This window comes from Ischnura elegans, chromosome X (assembly GCF_921293095.1).
Source record: "Ischnura elegans chromosome X, ioIscEleg1.1, whole genome shotgun sequence".
Taxonomy (NCBI): Eukaryota; Metazoa; Arthropoda; class Insecta; order Odonata; family Coenagrionidae; genus Ischnura; species Ischnura elegans.
The window spans coordinates 19,823,209-19,845,273 of NC_060259.1; the positions used below are offsets into that span (position 1 = coordinate 19,823,209).

At 37.1% G+C, this 22,065-nt stretch overlaps 1 protein-coding gene across 1 annotated transcript; it reads right to left on the minus strand.

Annotated features, from left to right (window-relative positions):
* Window positions 1–5,505: 5,505 nt before the first annotated feature.
* Window positions 5,506–21,961, minus strand: LOC124171315 (alpha-2-macroglobulin receptor-associated protein). Its single transcript, XM_046550465.1, has 8 exons — window positions 21,650–21,961; window positions 18,228–18,369; window positions 16,668–16,841; window positions 15,144–15,251; window positions 14,982–15,072; window positions 10,905–11,061; window positions 8,840–9,046; window positions 5,506–5,664 (listed from the first exon to the last, which is right to left on the minus strand). Exons 1-7 carry the CDS (start codon window positions 21,848–21,850, stop codon window positions 8,840–8,842), a joined length of 1,080 nt encoding a protein of 359 aa, XP_046406421.1. The 5' UTR covers window positions 21,851–21,961; the 3' UTR covers window positions 5,506–5,664.
* Window positions 21,962–22,065: the final 104 nt, after the last annotated feature.

Sequence of the window (22,065 nt, forward strand, 5' to 3'; positions counted from 1 at the left end):
CTGGCGGAGAGGAACTTGCTCTTTGGGCACAATCTGAACAAAGTATCATTGAATCCGGTTTGAATTTAGGAACTGTTCAGCGTTTCGCCCGTTCTTCCTCACCGTGGAGAGCTATTTTTTCGGTTCTGATGCGTCGCACGCCCAGCTAGATTAGCGCACAGTTGTGATGCAGTGTTGCATTCTGAAGGATAACAATACTCCTAGATTCCTTGCATATAGTCCGGCCGGCGAGAGTTGTCCGATGACAGCACAAAAGGAGGGGCGGAATACCCTGCAACAGCACGGTTTGCAGAAAATCGCTGTCCCCCAAACGCACCTCACACCCTCGCCTAGTCATACGACGTTGTCAAATGCATATGAAGCGCCGAAATAAGCCTGATCCACCAAAACAAGCCCTTTTCTTCGAATCACCAAAGCAGGGGATTCTTCCTTTGGGTCCTTCTCGCTCGTCGTCCCTTCTGCTTCCGGCTGCTTTCTTCACGGAACCCTTTTGTTTACATTTTAGGTGGGCGTTTTCCTTTCTTACCTGGCAACCTCCCACGATATATCTTTTTTCTGATTTTTTTGTACATCTTTTTGACCTTTGTAGCCACTGTATGAGGTGAAGGGGTAGGTAGATGTGATGGGGTTACTGGAGACAACTGAACATTTAAACTCATGTACGCATTTATAATCTCCTAGACACCTGGTAGTGTCTGGATTCTCCAATTGTAGACACATGCCTCCTCAGTATCTTGAGAAATCTCTAGCCTATGTAATTATAGCGTGATTCACCATTGACTACTGCCACCAGATCAAGATGCATACCTAGTTCACAATTTTTCAAAACATCAGGTGAATTTGGAAACAAACGTCTATGAACACCAAGTCATAATACCTACATCCATGTCGGTAAAGACTACTGATAACTTCATATTTCAGCATTACTCAAATGAAATTTACAGCCTATATCATAAAATTTGAGGTTTTCTGTTGAAAGGGATTTGACAACCAAGTACCAGTGTAGGCAACCTACACACTACCCTTGCCCTACTTGAAGGAAATTTCTTGCTAGATGCCTAGTCCCCTGTGAAGCTAAGTGAAGGTAAATGATCTAAAACTGTACCTACTACCACCCATAACCACTTCGACCCAAATATCAACCCGTCAAAAATGTTCCACCCCCAAACAGTTTCTCATACATCTCTTTGCATGATATAAAACAATTTATCTGTTAAAAATCTGTAAACTATACAGCTCAAGAAATCTGCCAAGTTATATGCCCTTAAGTATTTATGTCTTGTATATATTAATATGGAGAAAAGGGTTTTTAATAACACTGACCTGTAGCTAAAATATTACTAGAATTCCCTATCTCAAGACATACGAATAAAAATGAAGTAAAACTTTTGAATGACAGAAAATTAACCCTTGATGCAATGAATGCACAAGAGAGAGGAAGGCAACGAAGGTAAGACGATTCCTCAAATACAGGATTATACACTTACTAGGTAGCCTCTTGAGCTTGCAATCAGACACATACGGTAGACACTCGTTATTACGAAGTTCACGGGACCGAAAAACCGGGGGTTCGCACTAACGCATTTCGTATGAACCTTTCTTTTATGAATCGTTGAATAAAAACCGTACATGATAAAGGCGATTAGATTACGCGGAAATATATACAAACAGGAAAATTCGTTTCAGCTACTCAACAGAAGAATGCTGCATGACGTCATCGAGGGTTGGTATCTTGCCGAATACAGTAAGTCCGATATACGAATTAGATGCGTTCCAAGACCTTGTTCCTAAGTTGATAAACCTACGGTCCGGCCGCCGAGAGTTGCGCGATGACAAGCAGAATGGTCTAGGTCGGAGCAGCGTTGCTAGGTAAGAGAGGGAAACGCCTACAAAGGGCTCCGTGAATAAAGGAGCCGGAAGGGACGATGAGCATGAAGGACCCAGAGGAAAAATCACTTATTTTTGGTGATTCGAAGAAAGGGCATGTTTTGGTGGATCAAGCTTATTTCGGTGCTATCTATGCATTTGACAACGTTGTATGAGTAGGCGATGGTTTAAGGTGCGTTACGGGGACAGCGATTGGCTGTAAACCGTGCTGGCGCATGGATATCCACCCCTCCTATTGTGCAGTCATCGGACAACTCTCGCCTGCCGGACTGTATGCAAGGAATCGAGGAGTACGGTTATCCTGAAGAATCTTATCATTAACACTGCATAACAATTGCGCTAACTCACGATTGTGACGAACTGATCTAGCTGGGCGTGCAACGCAGCTGGAGCTGAAAAATTGCTCTCCGCGGCACGGAGGAACGGGCGAAAAGCTGTACAGTTCCTAACTTCACTCCGGATCCATTGATACCTTGTTCAGATTATGCCCAGAGTGCGAGTTCTTCTACGCCGCACCGCGCAGCAACGGCCAAATCAAAAAGCGCCGTATTTGTAATTTTTGAGTGCTGGTATCTCGGTAAGTTCATAAATAGAATGTGCGTAGGAAGAGGACTAACTGTACATTAAATTTACGAGCTTTATTGAGTCCGTTACCATGATTCCCCAGGAATGAAGCTTATTATATGACGTTGCGTGTATGCTGTAGAAAGAACCGTAATTGATGCTCTTGGTCACAGTACATGAGGAGAAATTAAACGTGGCGGGATTATTAAAACTTAGCGCAGTGAATATCCACCTAAATGTCATTGCTTATGCGTGGAACTTCGTAATAAAGTCATTTTGTAACCGCCGGGACCGAGGTTCTTAATTTCGTAAAAACGAAAATTTCGTAATAACGTCTCTATTCCTATAGCTTGGGTAAGCCTTTTCGTCGGGACCAACGATTCTTAATAACGTTGTTCGTATTAACGAGTCTACTGTACATACAAAATAGTTTTTTTGCAAAAAAGTGGCAATTTGATGCCAGCTTGATTGAACCATAACATAACTTAAATTTAACACATTTGCCAAGCACACATTGGACTCATGAAAAGATACCATGCTTGAAGGTGCTTGGTGGCTCTTCACCCATACACACCTCTAAATCACCTCTTCAACTGAAGACAGGGAATAAAGGTATAGAATAATTTTACTTGAGTTTCATATACAGTCACTTTCAAAAGTCGGTCCCCACAGTCAATGCAAGCGACTCCATTTTCTGCTGAGCTTGAACTTCAGGTAGGTATTGCCTATGCCTTCTGTAACTTGAAAAGATCAGTTTGACTTCCTCTCTCGCCATCCTCGTAAGTCTTACCAAGGCATTCTTCAGTATTCCTAAATTCTTCATGACTTCCTGGACTCCCGGTGCCAGAACACAAGGTGAAGCATAAGTTCTCAGTCACGCAATTCTCACCCTGATATTATTCTGAGAAAGTCTGAGTAATGTCTGGCTTGTACTCAAAAATACCAAGACATATCTGTGTCGTAACGCACATATAAGGAAGAAATAAAAATTGGAGTTTACGTCTGAAAGAATATTCTACAACTTGTCTACAAAATAACCTTCCATAGCTTTTAACACACTTTTACCAAACACTATCAATGCATATTGCTCCATGTTTAAGTATTTTAAACTCTCTGGTACGCACATTCATTATTCCTAAACATTTTTGTGGGATATATATTATCCTACAACTTTCTGTGTCTCATCACGTGATAAATCCAAAATACTAATATGCGCTAAATAATTATGTTTACTTTGATATTATATTTATTCCAGTTGTTACTAACATTTCCCTAAGCAAATATTTTCATAATGCTTAATAAGTTCCAGGTATCAGTAAATAATTAACCCACAACTTCATGTTCATTTAAAGTTCGAATGTCTTAATAGTTATCATAAATGTATTTAAATAGGTAATAAAGCATCGAAAGCATTAATTCAATGACTTGTATGCCCATTTCTAACCATTTTAAGACACATTTAGTATATCTTTTACCTGTACCCCTTTCATTGGGGGGTCAAACTAAGTCTTTCCCCTTTTTTGTTTCTTTATTTCTGGTAGAATCAATCGTAATTAGCTCCAGGTGATATCATGCTTGTCAATGTCCTCCACATTATTATGCATAAGCAGTTTCATAGCAATAATAGAACTTACACTAACGTAATGAATACCTTGAGTCCGTCTTACAGGTGAGCAAGTACTGATCATATTCCTACTAACACAAAACCATGCATGCATAATTTTCTTCAGCTAAAAATATACCATGTTGGATACTTGATGACTACTTCTGCACAATTAATACAAACTACATTTATCAGCTGCCACATAGACTGCTTTGGATGCAGCGTTTGACAGTGTGGAAACTTAGATGACGACTAAAGAGGGACAAGAAAAGAATGAAGGCATCCGACATGTGAGTATAAAAAAGAACGGAATAAGTGATATGGTCAGACAGGAAAAAGAAATGAAGAAGTGCTATCCATGGTGGAGAGACTTGAAGTAATGGAGGAGGGGAAAGATGAAAGTAAGGATATAGATAAAATGAAAGGGTCTAATGTGAATGAACGTTACTGTTAATTAAAGCGGCAAGTTCAAGTTGGGAGGGAAGCAGGCAGGGTGATTTGTAAAATTTTCCATGTAATGCAACATTATCGGGATACCTTTAATAATAATGAAATATACTTCCCTTTTCATTTCAGAAGGACAGATAAATTATGTTTTTCCATGATCACCATAAATGGTTAACTCACAATCATAATGCCATGCTGATGTTCCTCACACTATTGTTCTTAATAAACACAGGGCAATACTAATGTAAGAGTATTCCCCATAAAGAAAAGGACAATACTTCCTATGACGCATTGTGGTCTAAAAGCCTGCAAATTCATTCAATGCCCATAAAAATCTCGCTACTTCCTTCAGTGAAAAATTATACATATTTACCTCAGAAAGCAATTCAAGGAAATCCGATTGCTCATCTGAAAAATATAATGCAAACATTATCCCTCTCATAAAACAATTGCCTTGTTTCATTTTATATTTACAGGATGGGAATAAGTTGTGGCATTCAAAATGTAGGGTTTACTTGTATTCCGAATAATTCGATTTTCCTACTCGCTACACTAAAACTATACTTTAAGGCAGGTACATTATCCTGGGGAATAACTGCTCTTTCACTTGTAAACAATGAAAATCACTGAAAACTCTTTACCACCGACACGGGTGAATGCGAGCATGGATAGTAACTGTGTTGCAAATGACAATATTAACATTGACATATATATATTTACATATTTTTCACATGTTGATGAGGAGAAAAAATATTGGCATATTATAGCTCTTGGCGAGGGTTTAAGTAATCAAGTTGCACTATTTGTACAACTCGATCATGTCAAATAGATCCCCGGTGGACAAGGAATGTGTATGCAATATGCGAAGGTCGACTTCGGAGAATAATGGAGCCGGCTGTGCCAGGTATGTGGACCGACTATTGAAAGTGACTGCACATGCTGTCCAGTGAAAGGGCAAAATGGTGTTTTCATTGCCAGATACATTAAAATGAGTTGCCTTTAGGTATTTTAAAACAGTTTTATTGGTAAAAATAAATCAAATATACAAAATATTACAGTATCTGGATTATAAAATCACACATTTCCATTGTGCGGCAAAAATGAAGATCAATAATTCATTCAATCACATCACTTTGAATAAATGCTCCACTATGAGATGTTACCTATAAAATAAAAAAAATACATCCTGTACAGTCAATTAACTACAAATATGAACTTAAGTACAGATAATTAACTATAAACCCTATAAAATAATTGCTTCATGTAACAAAGACCAAAACAGCACTAAAACTTGGCAAAAATGTACAATCATGCACATACTTATGTGTGGATGGCCAAATTGGGGCACACCTCAGCCCCTTCTTGAAGGGTATCAAATTCATTTCAGTTTGCTGGCAATGATTTTGAGAGACATGGAGTAAAAGGAGCAGGAGGTGAATAGGGGATGGTAAAGCGAGTGCAAGATAGGACAAACATAGTCTAGTCCTGAGAGTGATATATTTCTAACCAGCAGAGCTTGGTGAAATTCATAAAACGTAATGGTCATGGGAAAAATACCTTTTTTCACAAGGCAATTATTAGTTCAAGCTGTTGAGAGAGGACTGAATGGAAGCAAGTTGCCACTAGCAGAGGAGCAGATAACATTTCATACCATACCTTCATTATAAAGAATAAATGACTTTTGTGTCCTCAGGCATGCCAGCATGATATTCAAATATGTTATAAGCAGAGAGTCAAAGTGACTCCCACCATAAGAGGGAACCCACTCCCACCATTTGCAGGGAAAGAGCTTGTCGGGGGCTGGGAGATAATCCTATCCCAGGGTTCTTGTCAGTTCAATGACTTCAAATGGAATGGGAATAAGAAAAGGAGCACGGAAAGTTCAGCATGGGAAGGATGAGATAACAATAAAATTGATGTATTTCTTCTCAATAACAAGAGAACTTTAGAGGACAGAGGTGAGAAATTTGCAAACAAAGATGTAAATATTTACGTAACTTATATATAAATCATTACAGTGAAGTCAAGAGAGGATAAGAATTGGAGGGTGGAAATAAATTAATAGGGTGGTTTCCAATTTTTTAGTGCCTAAATCGAAAGGTCATTACTCCTAGAGTACAAATTTCATTTTTTTAGATTTTTGAACGATGATATCTATTTTTCGCTATTAAATGAAAAGTGAAAATTTTCAAGCATGCAAAAATGTGACGGCTAAGTATGATGCTGGGAAAAGCCTGTGTGACATCATTCTGGTTCCAGCTGCCGCCATGCGAGGCCACCTTGGAGCGAGGCTATGAGTGCCGATATGATGCAGGCTGCTAGCAGGTAGCGCTAGGCTTAAATAAGGATTATTAATATCCTACAAAACAAAGGAAAATTTCTGACTATAGGCAATTTTAATAGGTGATCATTAAGAAATGTTTCCCTGAGCTCTGTGCCACATGCATGAATTGGGAATCTCAGACGATGTAAAACTCCTGACTACTCGTACAGCATCTAGGTCCCTGTGACACATCACGTGAAGTGACAATCTGGCCTTTTTCAAATGAGGTTAGAAGTGACCATTAACATTCGTTTAAACAGGTATTTCTAAAACCAAATGATTTGTATATTAAGAATACACTAATGGTAGGTAAAAAATCGCAATCAATGCCTTTCATTTTCTTTGATGAAGGAAACTACACTATTGACAAAACCATTGCCACATGACCAAAGAAAATAGAAAATAGTTTCTGCAGATACATGCAGTCTTATGTTAGGAAGCAACAGAGAGAGAAGAGGCCTCAGAATGAGGAATGGATGTATAGAGGAAAGAGACATCAATTATAGCATTGGTGATTTGGAAGCTGGGAGGAATGAAGACGGAGAGACGATGGTCTCAGATATAGAAAGAATTTTAGATATAACATGGTATAGAGAGATTTGGTGCTTCGAGCCAATGGTCCATGAACTAAGACATTCATTTAGTCAGGGTTAATTTTATTATTTAAGGGTAATGGGATATGAGCCATAAGGGATATTGGGAATGAGTTACATAAAATCAATAGGAATGTGGCTGATAAATATGAAACAACAGCTTATGAAATTAGTAAAACATTGGCCAAATTTTCATGTAATTCAACAATGTACCACTAAACCTGTAGAAGTGAAAGTCAAGATCTGGGACAGGACATTCCAAAAGAAATATTCTAGGAATTTTTGAGTATTTAAGTTTGGCATAGGGATCCTTGAAAATTTACTCTAATACTAATATTCTAATTCAAACTTTATACTTCACGACCCCTTATTATATATATATATATTTTTTTTTACATCACGAGATGTGGGTCAAATGTAAATATTATTTATTTTTTCAAACTTTGCCAACGTTTCGGACATTATATTTGTCCATCCTCAGGGCTTTAAGTCTGATGTTGTTTTTATTTATTTACAATTAATCAATTAAATAAATTAATTAATCAAATTGTAAATAAATAAAAACAACATCAGACTTAAAGCCCTGAGGATGGACAAATATAATGTCCGAAACGTAGGCAAAGTTTGAAAAAAATAAATAATATTTACATTTGACCCACATCTCGTGATATAAAAAAAAATATATAATATTCTAATACTAATAATCATTCATAACCACAGTGGACATGTAAGTGATAACAACACTACAGCATTTCGATTAAATGCTGATAAGAGATTGAAGAGTATAACTTCTCAAATACATCATGAAAGAGATAAACTTGAAGTCAGACAAATAAATTTATTATTGTAACATGCAACATGTACTAGTCTTGTCTAAATTTTATTATGACAAGTCTAATACATGGAAACAGAGATAATTAAGATCCAGGAACTAATAAATGGAGCAAAAATAAAAATTATATGAAATGAGTCTCTTCCTTTTTCTTTCAGGTATTTGTAATTACCTGGATGAAAAAAAAACATTAAGAAGCTTCATTTAGGATAGTATTTTATGGGCGAAATGAAAAGTAATAGAAGTTTTGGGGTCATGTACCAGTATTCAACCATGCATAAAATTGATATTGAAATAGTTATAAAGTACTTCAAGTTTTACCGATTCATGAGAAGTGGTGAAAATTGTCATTAAATAACTTTTACAAATTAGAGAAGAAAAGGTGGTCAAAACTGTGCACAAAACCATACATCAGATGATCAAAATAATTGTTAGCACTGCTAAATAATACATATAACTTTAAGTGATGATACATGAATCTTTCAATTTGAAAAATGGTTAGCGGAAATATTGGTACTGGCTAATGATGCAAGGCACAGATAGAATTTAACACCGATCACAGTTAACAAGAACATGTTACATGGACTCACTCAAAGCTCCACATGCTTCTGCATGATTCTGGCTTCAAGATCCAAATGCAATTTCTCAATTTTTCTGGCATGCTTTTTTATTTTTTCCTCTGATTTTTCCAAAATTTCTGGTTTGCTCCCTGCAACCTTTTTCACTTCCCCTAATGCTGCTTCAGCTTGAAGTGCCCGGAGTTTCAAAATACGACCTTCATAATGCTTCAATTCAGTCTGCAATAAGAAGAGAGACAAATGATCTGTTGAAGTCTTGAGGCTATGAAAAGAACCAGATGTGCTCAGTGCAAAATAAATTATGGATGATCATATCAGTGAAAGCATAAAATCCCAATAATGATTGCATAAATGATTTCAATTGTCATGCGCATCCAGGCAAAGTCCTTTGAGCAACTTGAATTCATTGGGGCTTGTTCATGTTGACCCTCTTTGCTAGTCTTAAGCACTGCTATAAAAATCCTTTCTTGCATAAAAAAGTCCTTTGCATTAAGGATACATATTTTTAGAGAGATGTATAATGTCTGGGATGGAAAAATGAATAAGTTCAATTTCCAGTTTTGTGGATTGCCATCGCCAACTAGTGAATTTTGGACTGCAAAATAACTTTGATAAAAATATGACTAATAAACAAGAATAAATTTTTTAATGAACATTTTCCCGGTAAATCAATGTTAGTAGATGAATTTCATCTGCAACATAAAGTATGTATTGATTTGTCACATCTTGTACACGAAAATAGAAAAAAATTACCTATTTTTTCCCTCCAAGATTGGGAATTCCACTCTCAGTGCATCTCTACTTATTTTGAAAAGTTATGAATGACATCTGCTATATACAGTGGCAGACTCAGGGGGATCACAGGGGTCATGACCCCTCCCCATCAAAAGTTTTTAATTTTTATTATTTTAATAGTTCTCGTATACATGCGAAGGAGAACAGGGAGTGTGTATGCAAATGCATCTCTACAAGTCCCAAATGTGAGAGAATTTTGAGTTGTATTTGTCGTAGAGCATAGCATACCTTGCAAAACATTTTACACAGAAAATCGTCCCTCTCTCCCAGGGTGTATTCCATAATCCCCGGACATGACCCCCCCACCAAATTTGAGGCTGAATATGCCCCTGGCTATATTGCAAAAAAAAAAAACGTTTAAAATAATTGGGAATGGCTTGAATCCACGATTTTCAGGAATCTGAATCCAAAATTGACTCTTTCAGAGATTTGAATCCATATTCACTAAATTCTTAAAATTTTGAAAATTTGCTGATAGCATGAATGTATATTCACTTCCAGGAATAAATATTTCATGGGACATTAACAGGTAACTAAGCGATGCCACTCCTAGTTCCCACATTTTCCCACAGAAGCACTGTTGCACTGACCATATGAGAAATATTTTCAGAACACAATAATAAGAAGTCCATTAACCATTTTAAATCCCGAGGCCAGGAAACCCCAGCAAGCAAGCGTAAACAAAATGAGTTTGAAGTCATATTATTTCTAATTTAGAGTAAGCTATTTTAAATTGCACTATTAGCTTTTTGTGACATTAAGAATTGGTAGCATTAATGCACAAGTTATTCAAATTTTAACTGGAACAAAGATAGGGCTTTATTTAGAGCCTTTTGTGTTATGGTTAGAATCTCATCGAACCCTTATTCGAATCTTCAAGTGCTCGAATCTTGAGGATTAGATGGATTTAGAGAGGGGGATAAGAGGCAGCGGTAGAAGATTTGATGACCCATCCCTAAAAATAATACATTCAATCATCTTGCAAGTGATTGATTCCATAAAATAACTATATTTAAATCATGAAATGAAAATTATGCCTGAGAAAATTTTTCAAACTGTGTTTTGTTCAAATGATTTAGGTACAGATTCTTCCTGGTTGTCAGAATCTGGTTCTAATTCTAAGAACAGGTGGGACCCAGAACCAAACCCACCCATCCTTTAAAATAACTAATCGCAAAAACAAACCACCACTACCTCTACTATGAAAGCAAGAAAAGTTGAGAATTAAAAAAAATGATAAACTACTTTGGAAAAAATCAGGTTGAATAAAGAAAAGTCTTACTCGAAGCGATTCCAATTCACTGGGTGAGAATTTAGCTTGTGTAGCTAAGATCCAGAGTTTCTGCACCTTGGGTTCGAAAAAGTCCCTGTTCAGAGGGCCTTTGGCAGTCAGCCTCTGCAGTTTATCATACCCTTCACGGATGTCATGATGAGCTTCTCTATGTTTTCAAATGACAAGAAAAGAATACTGGTGAACATTATGCATGAAACAAATCAGAAAAAATCAACAAATAAATAAGTATTATCTGATCATAGATACACATTGAGGGGATTTGAGTTACAAAAAAAACATTTCCTATAAGATTAAATTGTAAGTTGCATACAAGGAAGTAAAGCAAGAAAGCGATGAAGGAAGATGCCACATCAGAAAACATAAAAAGCAATCATAATGACTCCATTTAGTAGGTATTCTCATGCAGGCCTGGAACTAGGGCTGGGCGGGGGGGCAAGTGCCCTGGGTGGCAGATTTCAAGGGGCAGACAAATTCCAAAAGTTTATTTTAAAAAGTTATTTAATTTTCTCATTAAATTATTTAACAATAATTATTATATTATAAATTTTAAACTATAAAATTTAAAAACTTCTTAAAGAAAAACATACGGTGTGTAATTTCAACTACTGTATTTCAAAAAACAGCTTGGATATTCTAATGGTGGGGAGAGTGGGAGGGAGGGAGCGAAGGGGGATCAGGAGAGGAAGGGCGTCAAACTGATCTTTGCCCCCCCTGACAAAACCCCTAGTTCTGGCCTTGTTCATATGAATAAGAGCTGACTGATGCACTTTCATGAGGGTTGAATTATAAATGGTGCACATGAGATTTCATTAGGTCAAATTCATGCATGTTAATTTGGAGTTAAATATGCTATTTTGGTTTGGAAATTTACTTTGCCCCAATACTTTGCTTCTTTTCAAAACGAAACTAAAGATTACAATGTATAAATATAATATTCAATGTCAAAAACATTGTTTTATGACTTCATGCATAAAAATTTGTTTATTCGAATAACTTTCCCAACACATTTTTCCCTGACCTCTGCATTTCTTCACGGTTTTCTTTCACGTCAGCTTGTTTATGGGCAACAGTTTCGCTGGCTATCCTGCCAGCGTCTTCAGGTCGAAGGTGTTGGCTGTTGGTTTCTGCCTCGCTTATATACCGTAGACTGGATGAGAGCTGCTCTGTGATTGGCTGTCTGACTGGGCGCTTCTCTCTGACTGGCTCTCTCTTTGATGACTCTTTTCCAGGCGCTGTGAAGGAAGTATCTATATTCTCTATTGAAACTCAATGGTGTTTTTTGAATTCCTATTGCTTCCCTGATTTGCGTAGTTAAGTATCGGCACTCCTTAACTTTCAAATTGGATGTCGTGGCCAGGTTCCGACCATGCATGTTCAGCGATGGCGGAGAGTTGAAACAGTTTGTTCTTGGTCGCCCTTTGGTGTTCTTTAATCCTTACATGCATGGAGCTGCAAGTTTCCCCAATGTAGTATTTTTGGAATTTCTATATATAGTTCGAATTATATATAGTTGCGGATATATATAGTTCTTGCGGAATGATGTCCTTGGGCCCAAGGAGGAAGTCCCTTATCTTGGTCACACAATTATATCTGGTGACCAAGTCATGTTTTTTTCTACTGATCCTTTCCGACATTCCAGCAATGAAAGGAATGGTAACATATAGCTTCCTTGACGATTATGCCTCTCCATCATCATCACTGTGAGCCCCCAGTCAGAAGGCCTCACTAGTGGCTACATTGATAAACAGAGCATATAATACCTCCGATGATAACTCCCTCTCCACGGAGATAAAGCACCTCACGACGGCACTGCAGAAAAATGGCTATCGGAGAGAATTGGTCCTTAGAAGGACCACGAAGGAAGAGGAAAAGCGACGCAAGGCCCCCATAGAAAACCACTTGCTGCTCCATGCATGTAGGGATTAAAGGACACCAGAGGGCAACCGAGAACAAACTGTTTCAACTCTCCGCCATCGCTGAACATGCATGGTCGGAACCTGGCCACGACATCCAATTTGAAGAAAAGAAACTTTTAGTTAAGGAGTGCCGATACTTCCCTACACAAATCTGGGAGGCAATAGAAATTCAAAAATCACCATTGAATCTCAATGGAGAATATAGATACTTCCTTCACAGCGCCTGGGAAAGAGTCATCAAAGAGAGAGCCAGTCAGAAAGAAGTGCTCAGTCAGACAGCCAATCACAGAGCAGCTCCCATCCAGCCTACAGTATATAAGCAAGGCAGAAACCAACAGTCAACACCTTCGACCTGAAGATGCTGGCAGAATAGCCAGTGAAACTGTTGTCGAATAACAAACTGACGCAGAAAAAAACCCTAAAGAAATGCAGAAATCAGACCATAGCCCCGGAAACGTACGTTCTAACATATTTTTCCCTAATTACATCTTCCTACTTTCATCCAATCATTCTTCCTAACAAATCCAATTTTTTTCTCATGCTTTTTTCATAATACAGTAGACTCCCGATTATCCGGGATAATGATGGGGAGAGACGGCAAGAATAATCGGAAAACACGGATAACCCAAACTTTCTGTTAAATGTCTTGCAATGCTCATAATTTACCTAAAACATACAATATATTATTATTTATGCAGTTATTCTGTTATTTTAGAGTGCTTCCTGGGCTCAATGAGAGCTTTCTTCGCCAGTTCGCGATCTTTTTTTTCGGAGCGCGGTCGCGCACTGCGAGGCTTGGTAAACAGGAACACGGTGCTCCCGTGAATGCAGCAAGCGCGCGATCGCTTCCATTTTACGAAGGGGATTCTTGCCCGGTGTATCCTAGCATTAATGCAGTAATTTCGATGATTTTGCGTCCGATTTTATTTTTTTGTGAAATCGCGGAAAAATTGAACGAGAGTAAAAATCATACACGGATAATCCGCAACCCGGATAAACCGCAGCCGGATAATCGAGAGTCTACTGTACATAATTTTCATCATTTGAGACTGCTAAAATGACCTCATGTGAAATTTCTCTTTCCACTCTTATAGCCTCATCCAGCAACTTGTCATCACTCCTTTGGAGACACTTCCACTACGATTTCACAAAGGAAAATAGACTCACCAAAATACGCCATGTTCTTGAAGCAAATATTTCAAGGGAAATACAAGTGGGTCCCACAATGAGTGACAGATAGAACAATACAGAAAAACTGACAAAAACACATATTTGAAATAATTAGCAACTGCAGAACATATATATCTGCTTACTCATTAAACCTCAAAAAGACCTATACAATTGCCAGAAGGAGCAGGCACTTCTCCAAGGTAATAAGTGAAGTAAGGGCAGTACAAAAATTACTCAGCAAATCAAACATAAGAGGATGTGTGACCCCTACATGGTGTGAGGAAGTAACCAATAGACAATAAAAAAACTATGGTAGTTCCAGGAAAAGGTACTGTATTTTCCAAAAAAAACTTTATGTCAAAAAACCCCAGTAGAATTTTCAAAAGATCACCAAAAAACCTATTAGAGTAAGAGAAGTGAAAAATGATGACAACTGAAAAATGAGTCATAATTGTAGGGATTGAAAAAATAGTGAAATAGGCAGGAAATCATAAGATCCAGGGATGCAAAAACAATTCCACTGCACTCGAATGCTATCGAGACTATACGTAAATAACATCTATTTGATTAATGCTCTTGCTTATGCACGAATATATTCGATAAGGTAGCACAAATACCTTTTTGACAAGGTAACCAATGTCTGACAGCCCTGGATACCGTTGCACTGTCCTCAAATTTTCACCACTTCTCATATTACTATGGGACCTTCAATTCAGGCCTATCACAACACGTCATTCCACTATTTAGACATGTTTGTAACTGATATTCCGGTCTAATTTGAGGCAATAATGTAAAAATCACAAATGAAGTTAGATATATGAAGTAAACCAACTTTCCTTAGGTTCTGGTGAAAAATTAAGGAATGCATAATCTAATAACACAAAAATTTGATTTCACAGTGTTATATGTACTTATGTCATGCCATTTTTAGGGTAGTACACAGTTTGACACAAAACACTTGACAGACATGGTTTCTTACCTCAGTGAATTTGTTTTTGATTTAAAGTCTTTTTTCGGCTCTTCTAGCGTCCCCAGTTCATTGAATTTGTCAAGTTTGTCATTTATAGAATCTAAAAGAGATGAGAATATTCAGAATATAAGGCCATTACTACAATTAATTAATTATTCACAAAGTACTCACTTTCATGATCATCATCAGGATTTTCAATCTCTGCCAGCAAAGAATAATACTGATCAATTTTATCTTGGTGGTGATTGAACTCTTCTCTCAGAGCTTGAAGTTCAGCCGCTGAAAGAAAAAAACACAAAGTTAATCTCATTGTGCTGAAAAAGAAATCTTATGAAGTGACATAGAAAGAAGATAAATCAGAAGGCTAGTTTTGGTCCAAAGGTTTGGGTGCAGGGCAATGGATGGGAGGTGGGAAGAAATTGAGATTTTCTGTTGCTGTATATTGTAAAAAAAATTAAAGGATCATATATTTTGGTAGAACGTAAAAAAATAGTAAAAAATGCTACAGCGATATAAAATCTGTAACATATTTTAGCATTAAACATTGAAAAAAAGGAAGAGTTAATGCTTGACCATTGCATCCTGTTCATCAAACGCAAACGTTTGAAATAAACATGAAATCAAAAGGATCGCGGGATCCCAAATGAACAGCCACTGAAAAATGAACGCCCAGGGGAAAAAAAAGGCCTCCGTAAAATGAATGCCCTGTGGAAACGAAAGCCTTCGGAAAAATGAACACTCATACACTCATTCAAAATATTAGGGCATTCAAACTGTTTGGCAGGTAAACAGTTCGTTTTCGTGGACAGAGGCGAATGGTAGAGAAGGGAGGGGAGGGGCTCCGTTGTCTATGATGCATTTCGACAGCCTTGAATGGTCTGCATTGTAACCACTATTTGTTATAACCACAACGCACTTGCTGGGGTAAGCTGAAGTTCAAAATATCGATTGGTGAGCATACCTGTTGAACCAAATATGCTGCACGCGTGCAGTGCAAGAACTTCATTTTACAACCACTTCATTTCAGTGAAAAGTTCATTTTGGCAGTTCAGTTCTTGTTGACCCATAACTACTCTTTAGTTTATTTAAGATAACAAATGAGATGTCCTCTGATTATGAGCAAAGACATGCCACTAATAATAATTGATCAAAGGTTTCACCACATGAGAGACATCATATTTTAAGTGAAATATCAGTATTAACTCTGGAAATAAAATGCATTATTTGATTAATCACAATGCCACTGACACATTTGTCCAAATTTTTAGATTTTAACCAATCTGCTAAATGGTGCTCATCTGCCATAATTTTGCTCATTTAAAATGATTTGAAGAACTAATTTACTACCATCAATCAAAACCATAAAATTGAAACAGAATTCCCACCTCGTACAGAAAATCATGGAAGGCTCTACTTATGTAAATGAAGGATATAGCTACCAATGGCCAGCAGTATGGGAAGACTTTGAAAAAAAAATACATATACTTAAGAGCTATAAATCCTTCAGCAAGGGGAAGAAATATACCTTCACACTATTAGCTGGAGGAAAATCTTAATAGGGGGATGTTTTTATCAGACAAAGGACTTGCACGATAAGGTGGGCAAAGGAGGGTCATCTCCATTGGTGAAAATTATAGCCTACATTTTCATTTTCACATATAAACAATGCTCCAAAAGTATGACAAAGATTCTTACCCGTGAACCCAGATTGCTCAGCACTTTCCCACAACTTATTTAATTTTTTATCCTTGAAAAGACTCTTGTTAATGTACCTATCAGATGAATCATAAGGAGATTTAAAATTTTTATAATTCTCAGGATTAGTGACATCATCAAAATGATCCAGCAGACCATATGTACTCATTATACCTGGAATAAAATTGAAAATTTCAATGAAAATACATCTTTCATTTATTTATAAACGGGCAGTCACCCTTAGATAAGAATATTACATTACAAATATAAAATCAGTTGTAATAAGTTCAATAACATAAAAATATCATACCTATATTCAGTTTATGCAGGTAGCCAAACCAAGGTACCAAGGTACTTAAACTACACTGTACATACACTATACCAAGGTACATACACTAACAGTATAAAATGTGAATTTTAATGAGGATGAATTGATAAGTATGTTTCCTGGTTGGAGTTAGCCAAGCGCATCATTCTGAATATTGGGTGGTTATACATATAGTTAGTTCTGGCAAAAAAAAACATTGAACAGCAGGGGATGACGTTGATTAAAAGTTTGAGTATTAAAGGAAACTATATTAAACAAATCTTCTGAAAAAATGTTACGATTTACCAATTTCTTTAAAAATTTGAGGTGATATAATTGTCGTCTTTGACTTAAGTATGGAAGGTTGAAAGCAGTTCTAATTTCCTCATATGGTGTATCCAGGTATGAATAACCCAACTTGTACCCTATCATTCTGATTACCTTTTTTTGTACTTTTTCAAGTCTATTGATACGACTATCATAGAATGGGGACCAGGTAACAACACAGTATTCTGATATTGAACGAACTAAAGATTTAAATAAGATAGCCATAATATTAGGGTCCGTAAAATCTTTGGTAACTCTATGTATAAAGCCTAAGAGGTGGGATGCTTTGTTACAAATAATGTCAATATGGTCATGAAAAGTGAGATCATAAGTCATGGTTACACCTAAATCTTTGATGCAAGTAAACTTATGAAGTGGTTTATTGTCCATAGAATAGTTATAGATGATCTGATTTTTACTTTTGTAATATGAAACTAGACTACATTTTCTTGTGTTTAGATGCATATTATTATCATGACACCATGTAGTTAAACAATCAATCCCTAGCTGAAGCTTATTACAATCCTCAATTCCATTAACAGAAATATAAAATTTTAAGTCATCTGCAAATAACAATTTGTTTACATCACAACCAAGGTCTATATCATTTATATATATCAAGAATAAAAAAGGCCCCATAAGAGATCCCTGGGGAACGCCTGATGTAGCATTTATCTGTGAGGACAACATTATTAATTTTGACACTAAGGGTGCGGTTAGACAGATAGCTTTTAAAGCTCTCATACATATCTCATTCTTTAACTTAAACGACTACTTAATGCACCAAGTGAAGCTTGAATGTTTTCAATCCAGAGACAATCTAAAATTATGTCAAGAGTCACAAAATCATGATACAGCTCCTGAATTTTATCAGGGCAGGTAACTAAAAAATGGTAGGGATGAAAATGAAGATATGATCTCCTCACCGATTAATTTTTTTCTCAAGTCTCCTTCATGCATGCCCTCTTTATCCTTCCCTTCTGCTCTGAGCCTTTTCCATGTTATTTCTTCTTTGTCATGAACTTTCAATTCCCCAAAGAGTGATTTTAGCTTGGGTAGAGTTAACCTCTGAAATATAATGATACATGTTAAAAATGGTCCTGTTAAAGGTGCAAGTAATTATAATAATGCAAAAAGACAGACTACAGCTCAATATTTGAAAAGAGGGTAGATACGAAGTTTATAAGCAGGGCCACAAAGAAACTCCCTCATTAAATGCACACACTTACTGAGAGCAATTTCAAAAGGCAAAGGTATTATTAAAAAAGGAATAGTTTGAGCATAAATTACAAGTTCACCTTACTCTTGATTCAAACACAAATGGGGTTGTTCCCTCAGACTTTAAGTTGCCATTCATTAAAACAATTCAGTAGATGGAAGGAGAAGATGAGTGACAAGGAAGGAGCTTCCATTTTCAGCCATTTTCTCATAAGCTTAAGTTCCCCCCCCCCCCCACTTTTCATTATTTGGTGAAAACATTTAATTCCAGGTTCACTAACTACATATAAAAGACGTTCCCTTTGAGGGAAGGAATTGCTCATAAGAGAGTGAACAACAACGAACCATGTGAGGACAATTCACAAGTCCATCGCTCAGGGGAGAATCAGTGACAAGCTCTGCAGGAGTTGGTAACACCACCCACTTGCCTGCAAAAGGGTTAACGTAGGTGATTGTTCACCACAAATAGCTCGCAAAGTATGTGACATTGAAAAGGGGAAAAATGAGGGACTTTCTTTTTCAATCTACCATTGTCAACTTTAAAAAATTAGTAGAACAAGCCCGTCAGTATTCAGCCATTTACCATTCGGGTGTCAGCAAATTTTTGCAAATAAAAATCACATGTTGTATAGGTTAAAATATAAGAGTTGTCAAAGCTAAGCATAAAGTTAAATTTTATATGTACCTAATTTTAACTTTTTCAAGCATCATTATCATTGGTCAGGGATACCAAGATCACCACTCAATTCTCCTACCAACTAATCGTTCCATACTTACAAATTTCTTATCACACATATTCTCACTCAATAGCAGTATACATCTCAGACAAGGCATTATTTTGCCATTCTGTCAATCCACTTGTCCTTTGATGGCTGTCATTGCACCCCAGCTTCTTTTTATTATGCTGGTGGTTAAGTAACCCTATCTCGCGAATATGCATAGCTTTCATGTCTTCTATTTTCTCTCACTCTCTTCCGGACTTCCTCAGTACTCGTTTGGTCGATTCATTTGATTCTCATCATTCCTCTGCAACACCAAATTGGATACTTCTACTGTTAAATCATGTCCCTATCCTTCATCGTCCTTTTCTCAGCCTTTCTCTTTTCCTAACTAGTACACATTCCAACTGGCAGGGTTCAAGAGTTCATTATAACTTAGATATTTAGAGAGATCTACAACCAAAGAGAAGCTTGCTCCAGATGTAAATTCTGATGAATCATTTCCTCACTTCCATGTGTGTATTCCCCGATGTAAGGAGCTTTATTTCTAGATTTCCCCCTTCACCTGGTCCACTCCAACAATTTCTTTCATAGTCAGTCGGTTGCTAGCAACTAGGCTTCCCAAATAACAGAACTCCATCACCTCTTCCAGTTCTTATTTCCTTAGTTTAATGCTGGTCTTGACTTCTTGGTAATAAGTCCATGATAGGATACATGCTGTATTCATCTGAATATAGTCCCCCCTTTTTTCCTAAAAATGCCCATGGTAAATGTAAAGGGGAGACTATATTAAAAAACATTTTTATATATTTTTCCTGAAACGGAAGCCACAAAATTATGGGGGGGCCTATACTCGGAGAAATATGGTACAGCAGACACCCGATTATCCGGCTGCGGTTTATCCGGTTTACGGAATATCCGTGCATGACTTTTCACTCTCGTTCAATTTTTCCGCGATTTCTATGTCTAAAAAAATCGGGCGCAAAATAATCGGAATTACTGCATTAATGCTACGATACACCGGGGTGATTATTTTTTCCGTTTAAATCCCCTTCGTAAAACGGAAGCGAACGTGCGCTAGCTGCAATCACGGGAGCACCGTGTTCCTTTTTCCAAGCCTCGCAGCGCGCGACCTTGCTCCGTGATCACGGATACACGTCCCGCAGCAGTTGCAACCCGGGCAACTTGTGCGAGATGCGACTAATTGTAAGTGGCGTGGTGCCTGACAGTGTAGTTTCCGAGGTCAAGCAGTGGTTTTGAAGCATTCGCGCAAACCACTTTTCTGTATATGTGACCACACAGTCACTTATACGAGTAAAACCCTGTTATCGCCGCTAAAAAGATCGCGAACTAGAAAAGAAAGTTCTCATAGAGTCCGGGAAGAACTCTAAATTAACAGAATACCTGCATAAATAATAATATATTGTTTGTTTTACGTAAATTATGAACATTGCAAGACATTTCAATGAAAGTTTGGGTTATCCGCGTTTTCCGATAATTTGTGCCGTCTCCCCCCATCATTTGCCCGGATAATCAGGAGTGTACAGTATATGTATAGCGAAATGGAAGTCAATGAAAGTAGCTCATTTGATTACATCATTATATAACTACTGCTAGAAAGTCGGGCTGATACTGGAATTACCATAAGTTTAACTGATACTATCAAAGTAACAACAATAACAAAGCCTTAATTAAAGAAAAAAATAACCCAAAAAAATGTTCCATTAGTAATTCATTTTCATTACTATTACTAGTATATACTCTTCTTTTCCACTAATAATGTGTACCTGGTTAAAGTAATGTATTACATAGTAAAACTTACAACCTATACATATTTGTAACAACATAACACCACTTAATGAGTAATGGCAACGATAAAATTGGTTAAGTATTGAACTATGTTCTCAAAAATATGGATTTCTACAAGATCAAGGTCAGAAATATCTAAGTTCTAAACAATTTTTACACTCCTGGACTCAGCCAGCTGCAATGGGTACCAATACTCATAATTAGCTGAACAAGAATAGAGTACTCAGTCAGGAAAAAATGAAGACGACAGTGACAGGAGATAGGTTTAATGATACTTTGAGGTCGCACATGGCGATTATAGCAAGAGATGCCGAACTGAACACCCAATATTTGATTCAAATAGAGCACTAATGAAAGGTTGGTTGACATTCATGATTACAAGCAATTCATAAAGGATTGAGCCATGGGAAATAAGACGGAAAAAAAACTTGAAATGGATGTCTTGAAGGGAGAAGGATGATGATGCGCTAGTACCGTGTCCACAAGAACAACAAATGGTACGGCGCACCACTCCCTACTGGATGCCATTACAGCTGATCGAGACAAAGAAGTAGAAGACGATCGACGATTACAGTAAAATACATTAACATAATTATCCTTACATGCTGAGCTTTAGACCAAAGCAAGTTAAGCTTGGCCATTCTAAATGGCTTCTCCAGTGTTTTGAAGTCCAAGTCTCCATCAATAGGATTTTTCCAATACTCATTGGCTTGTTCGGAGTATTTATTGAGGGCAAAATTACTTCCGAGTAAAACAGATCCAAAAATAATGAGGAGAGAAAATCTCGCTAAATGCATTGCCATTTTCCTAAACAGATAATTTTCAAGCACTAATCGTACTAACAAAATTAATAAGCTGCCCGGCAACTTCCTTCTACCACTCTTCCATCAGCACTGCCCCTGGCTGGACCCGCATCCCTGCGTATCCGAACAAGTGAAAGTAAACATGCGTATTTTAATTGACATCAATTACCACAGACAATATTAGAGAAGTTATTAAACATTTTCCCTTATAACTT

Bases quoted from the DNA above. Each gene is read 5' to 3' on its own strand.
- LOC124171315 (XM_046550465.1), bottom strand. From the start codon at position 21,850: ATGGCAATGCATTTAGCGAGATTTTCTCTCCTCATTATTTTTGGATCT. The intron at 15,073-15,143 runs GTGAGTACTTTG...CATCTCTTTTAG, and splicing joins TCCTGATGATGATCATGAAA to ATTCTATAAATGACAAACTT. The intron at 11,062-14,981 runs GTAAGAAACCAT...TTGAAAACATAG, and splicing joins TCAAAAACAAATTCACTGAG to AGAAGCTCATCATGACATCC.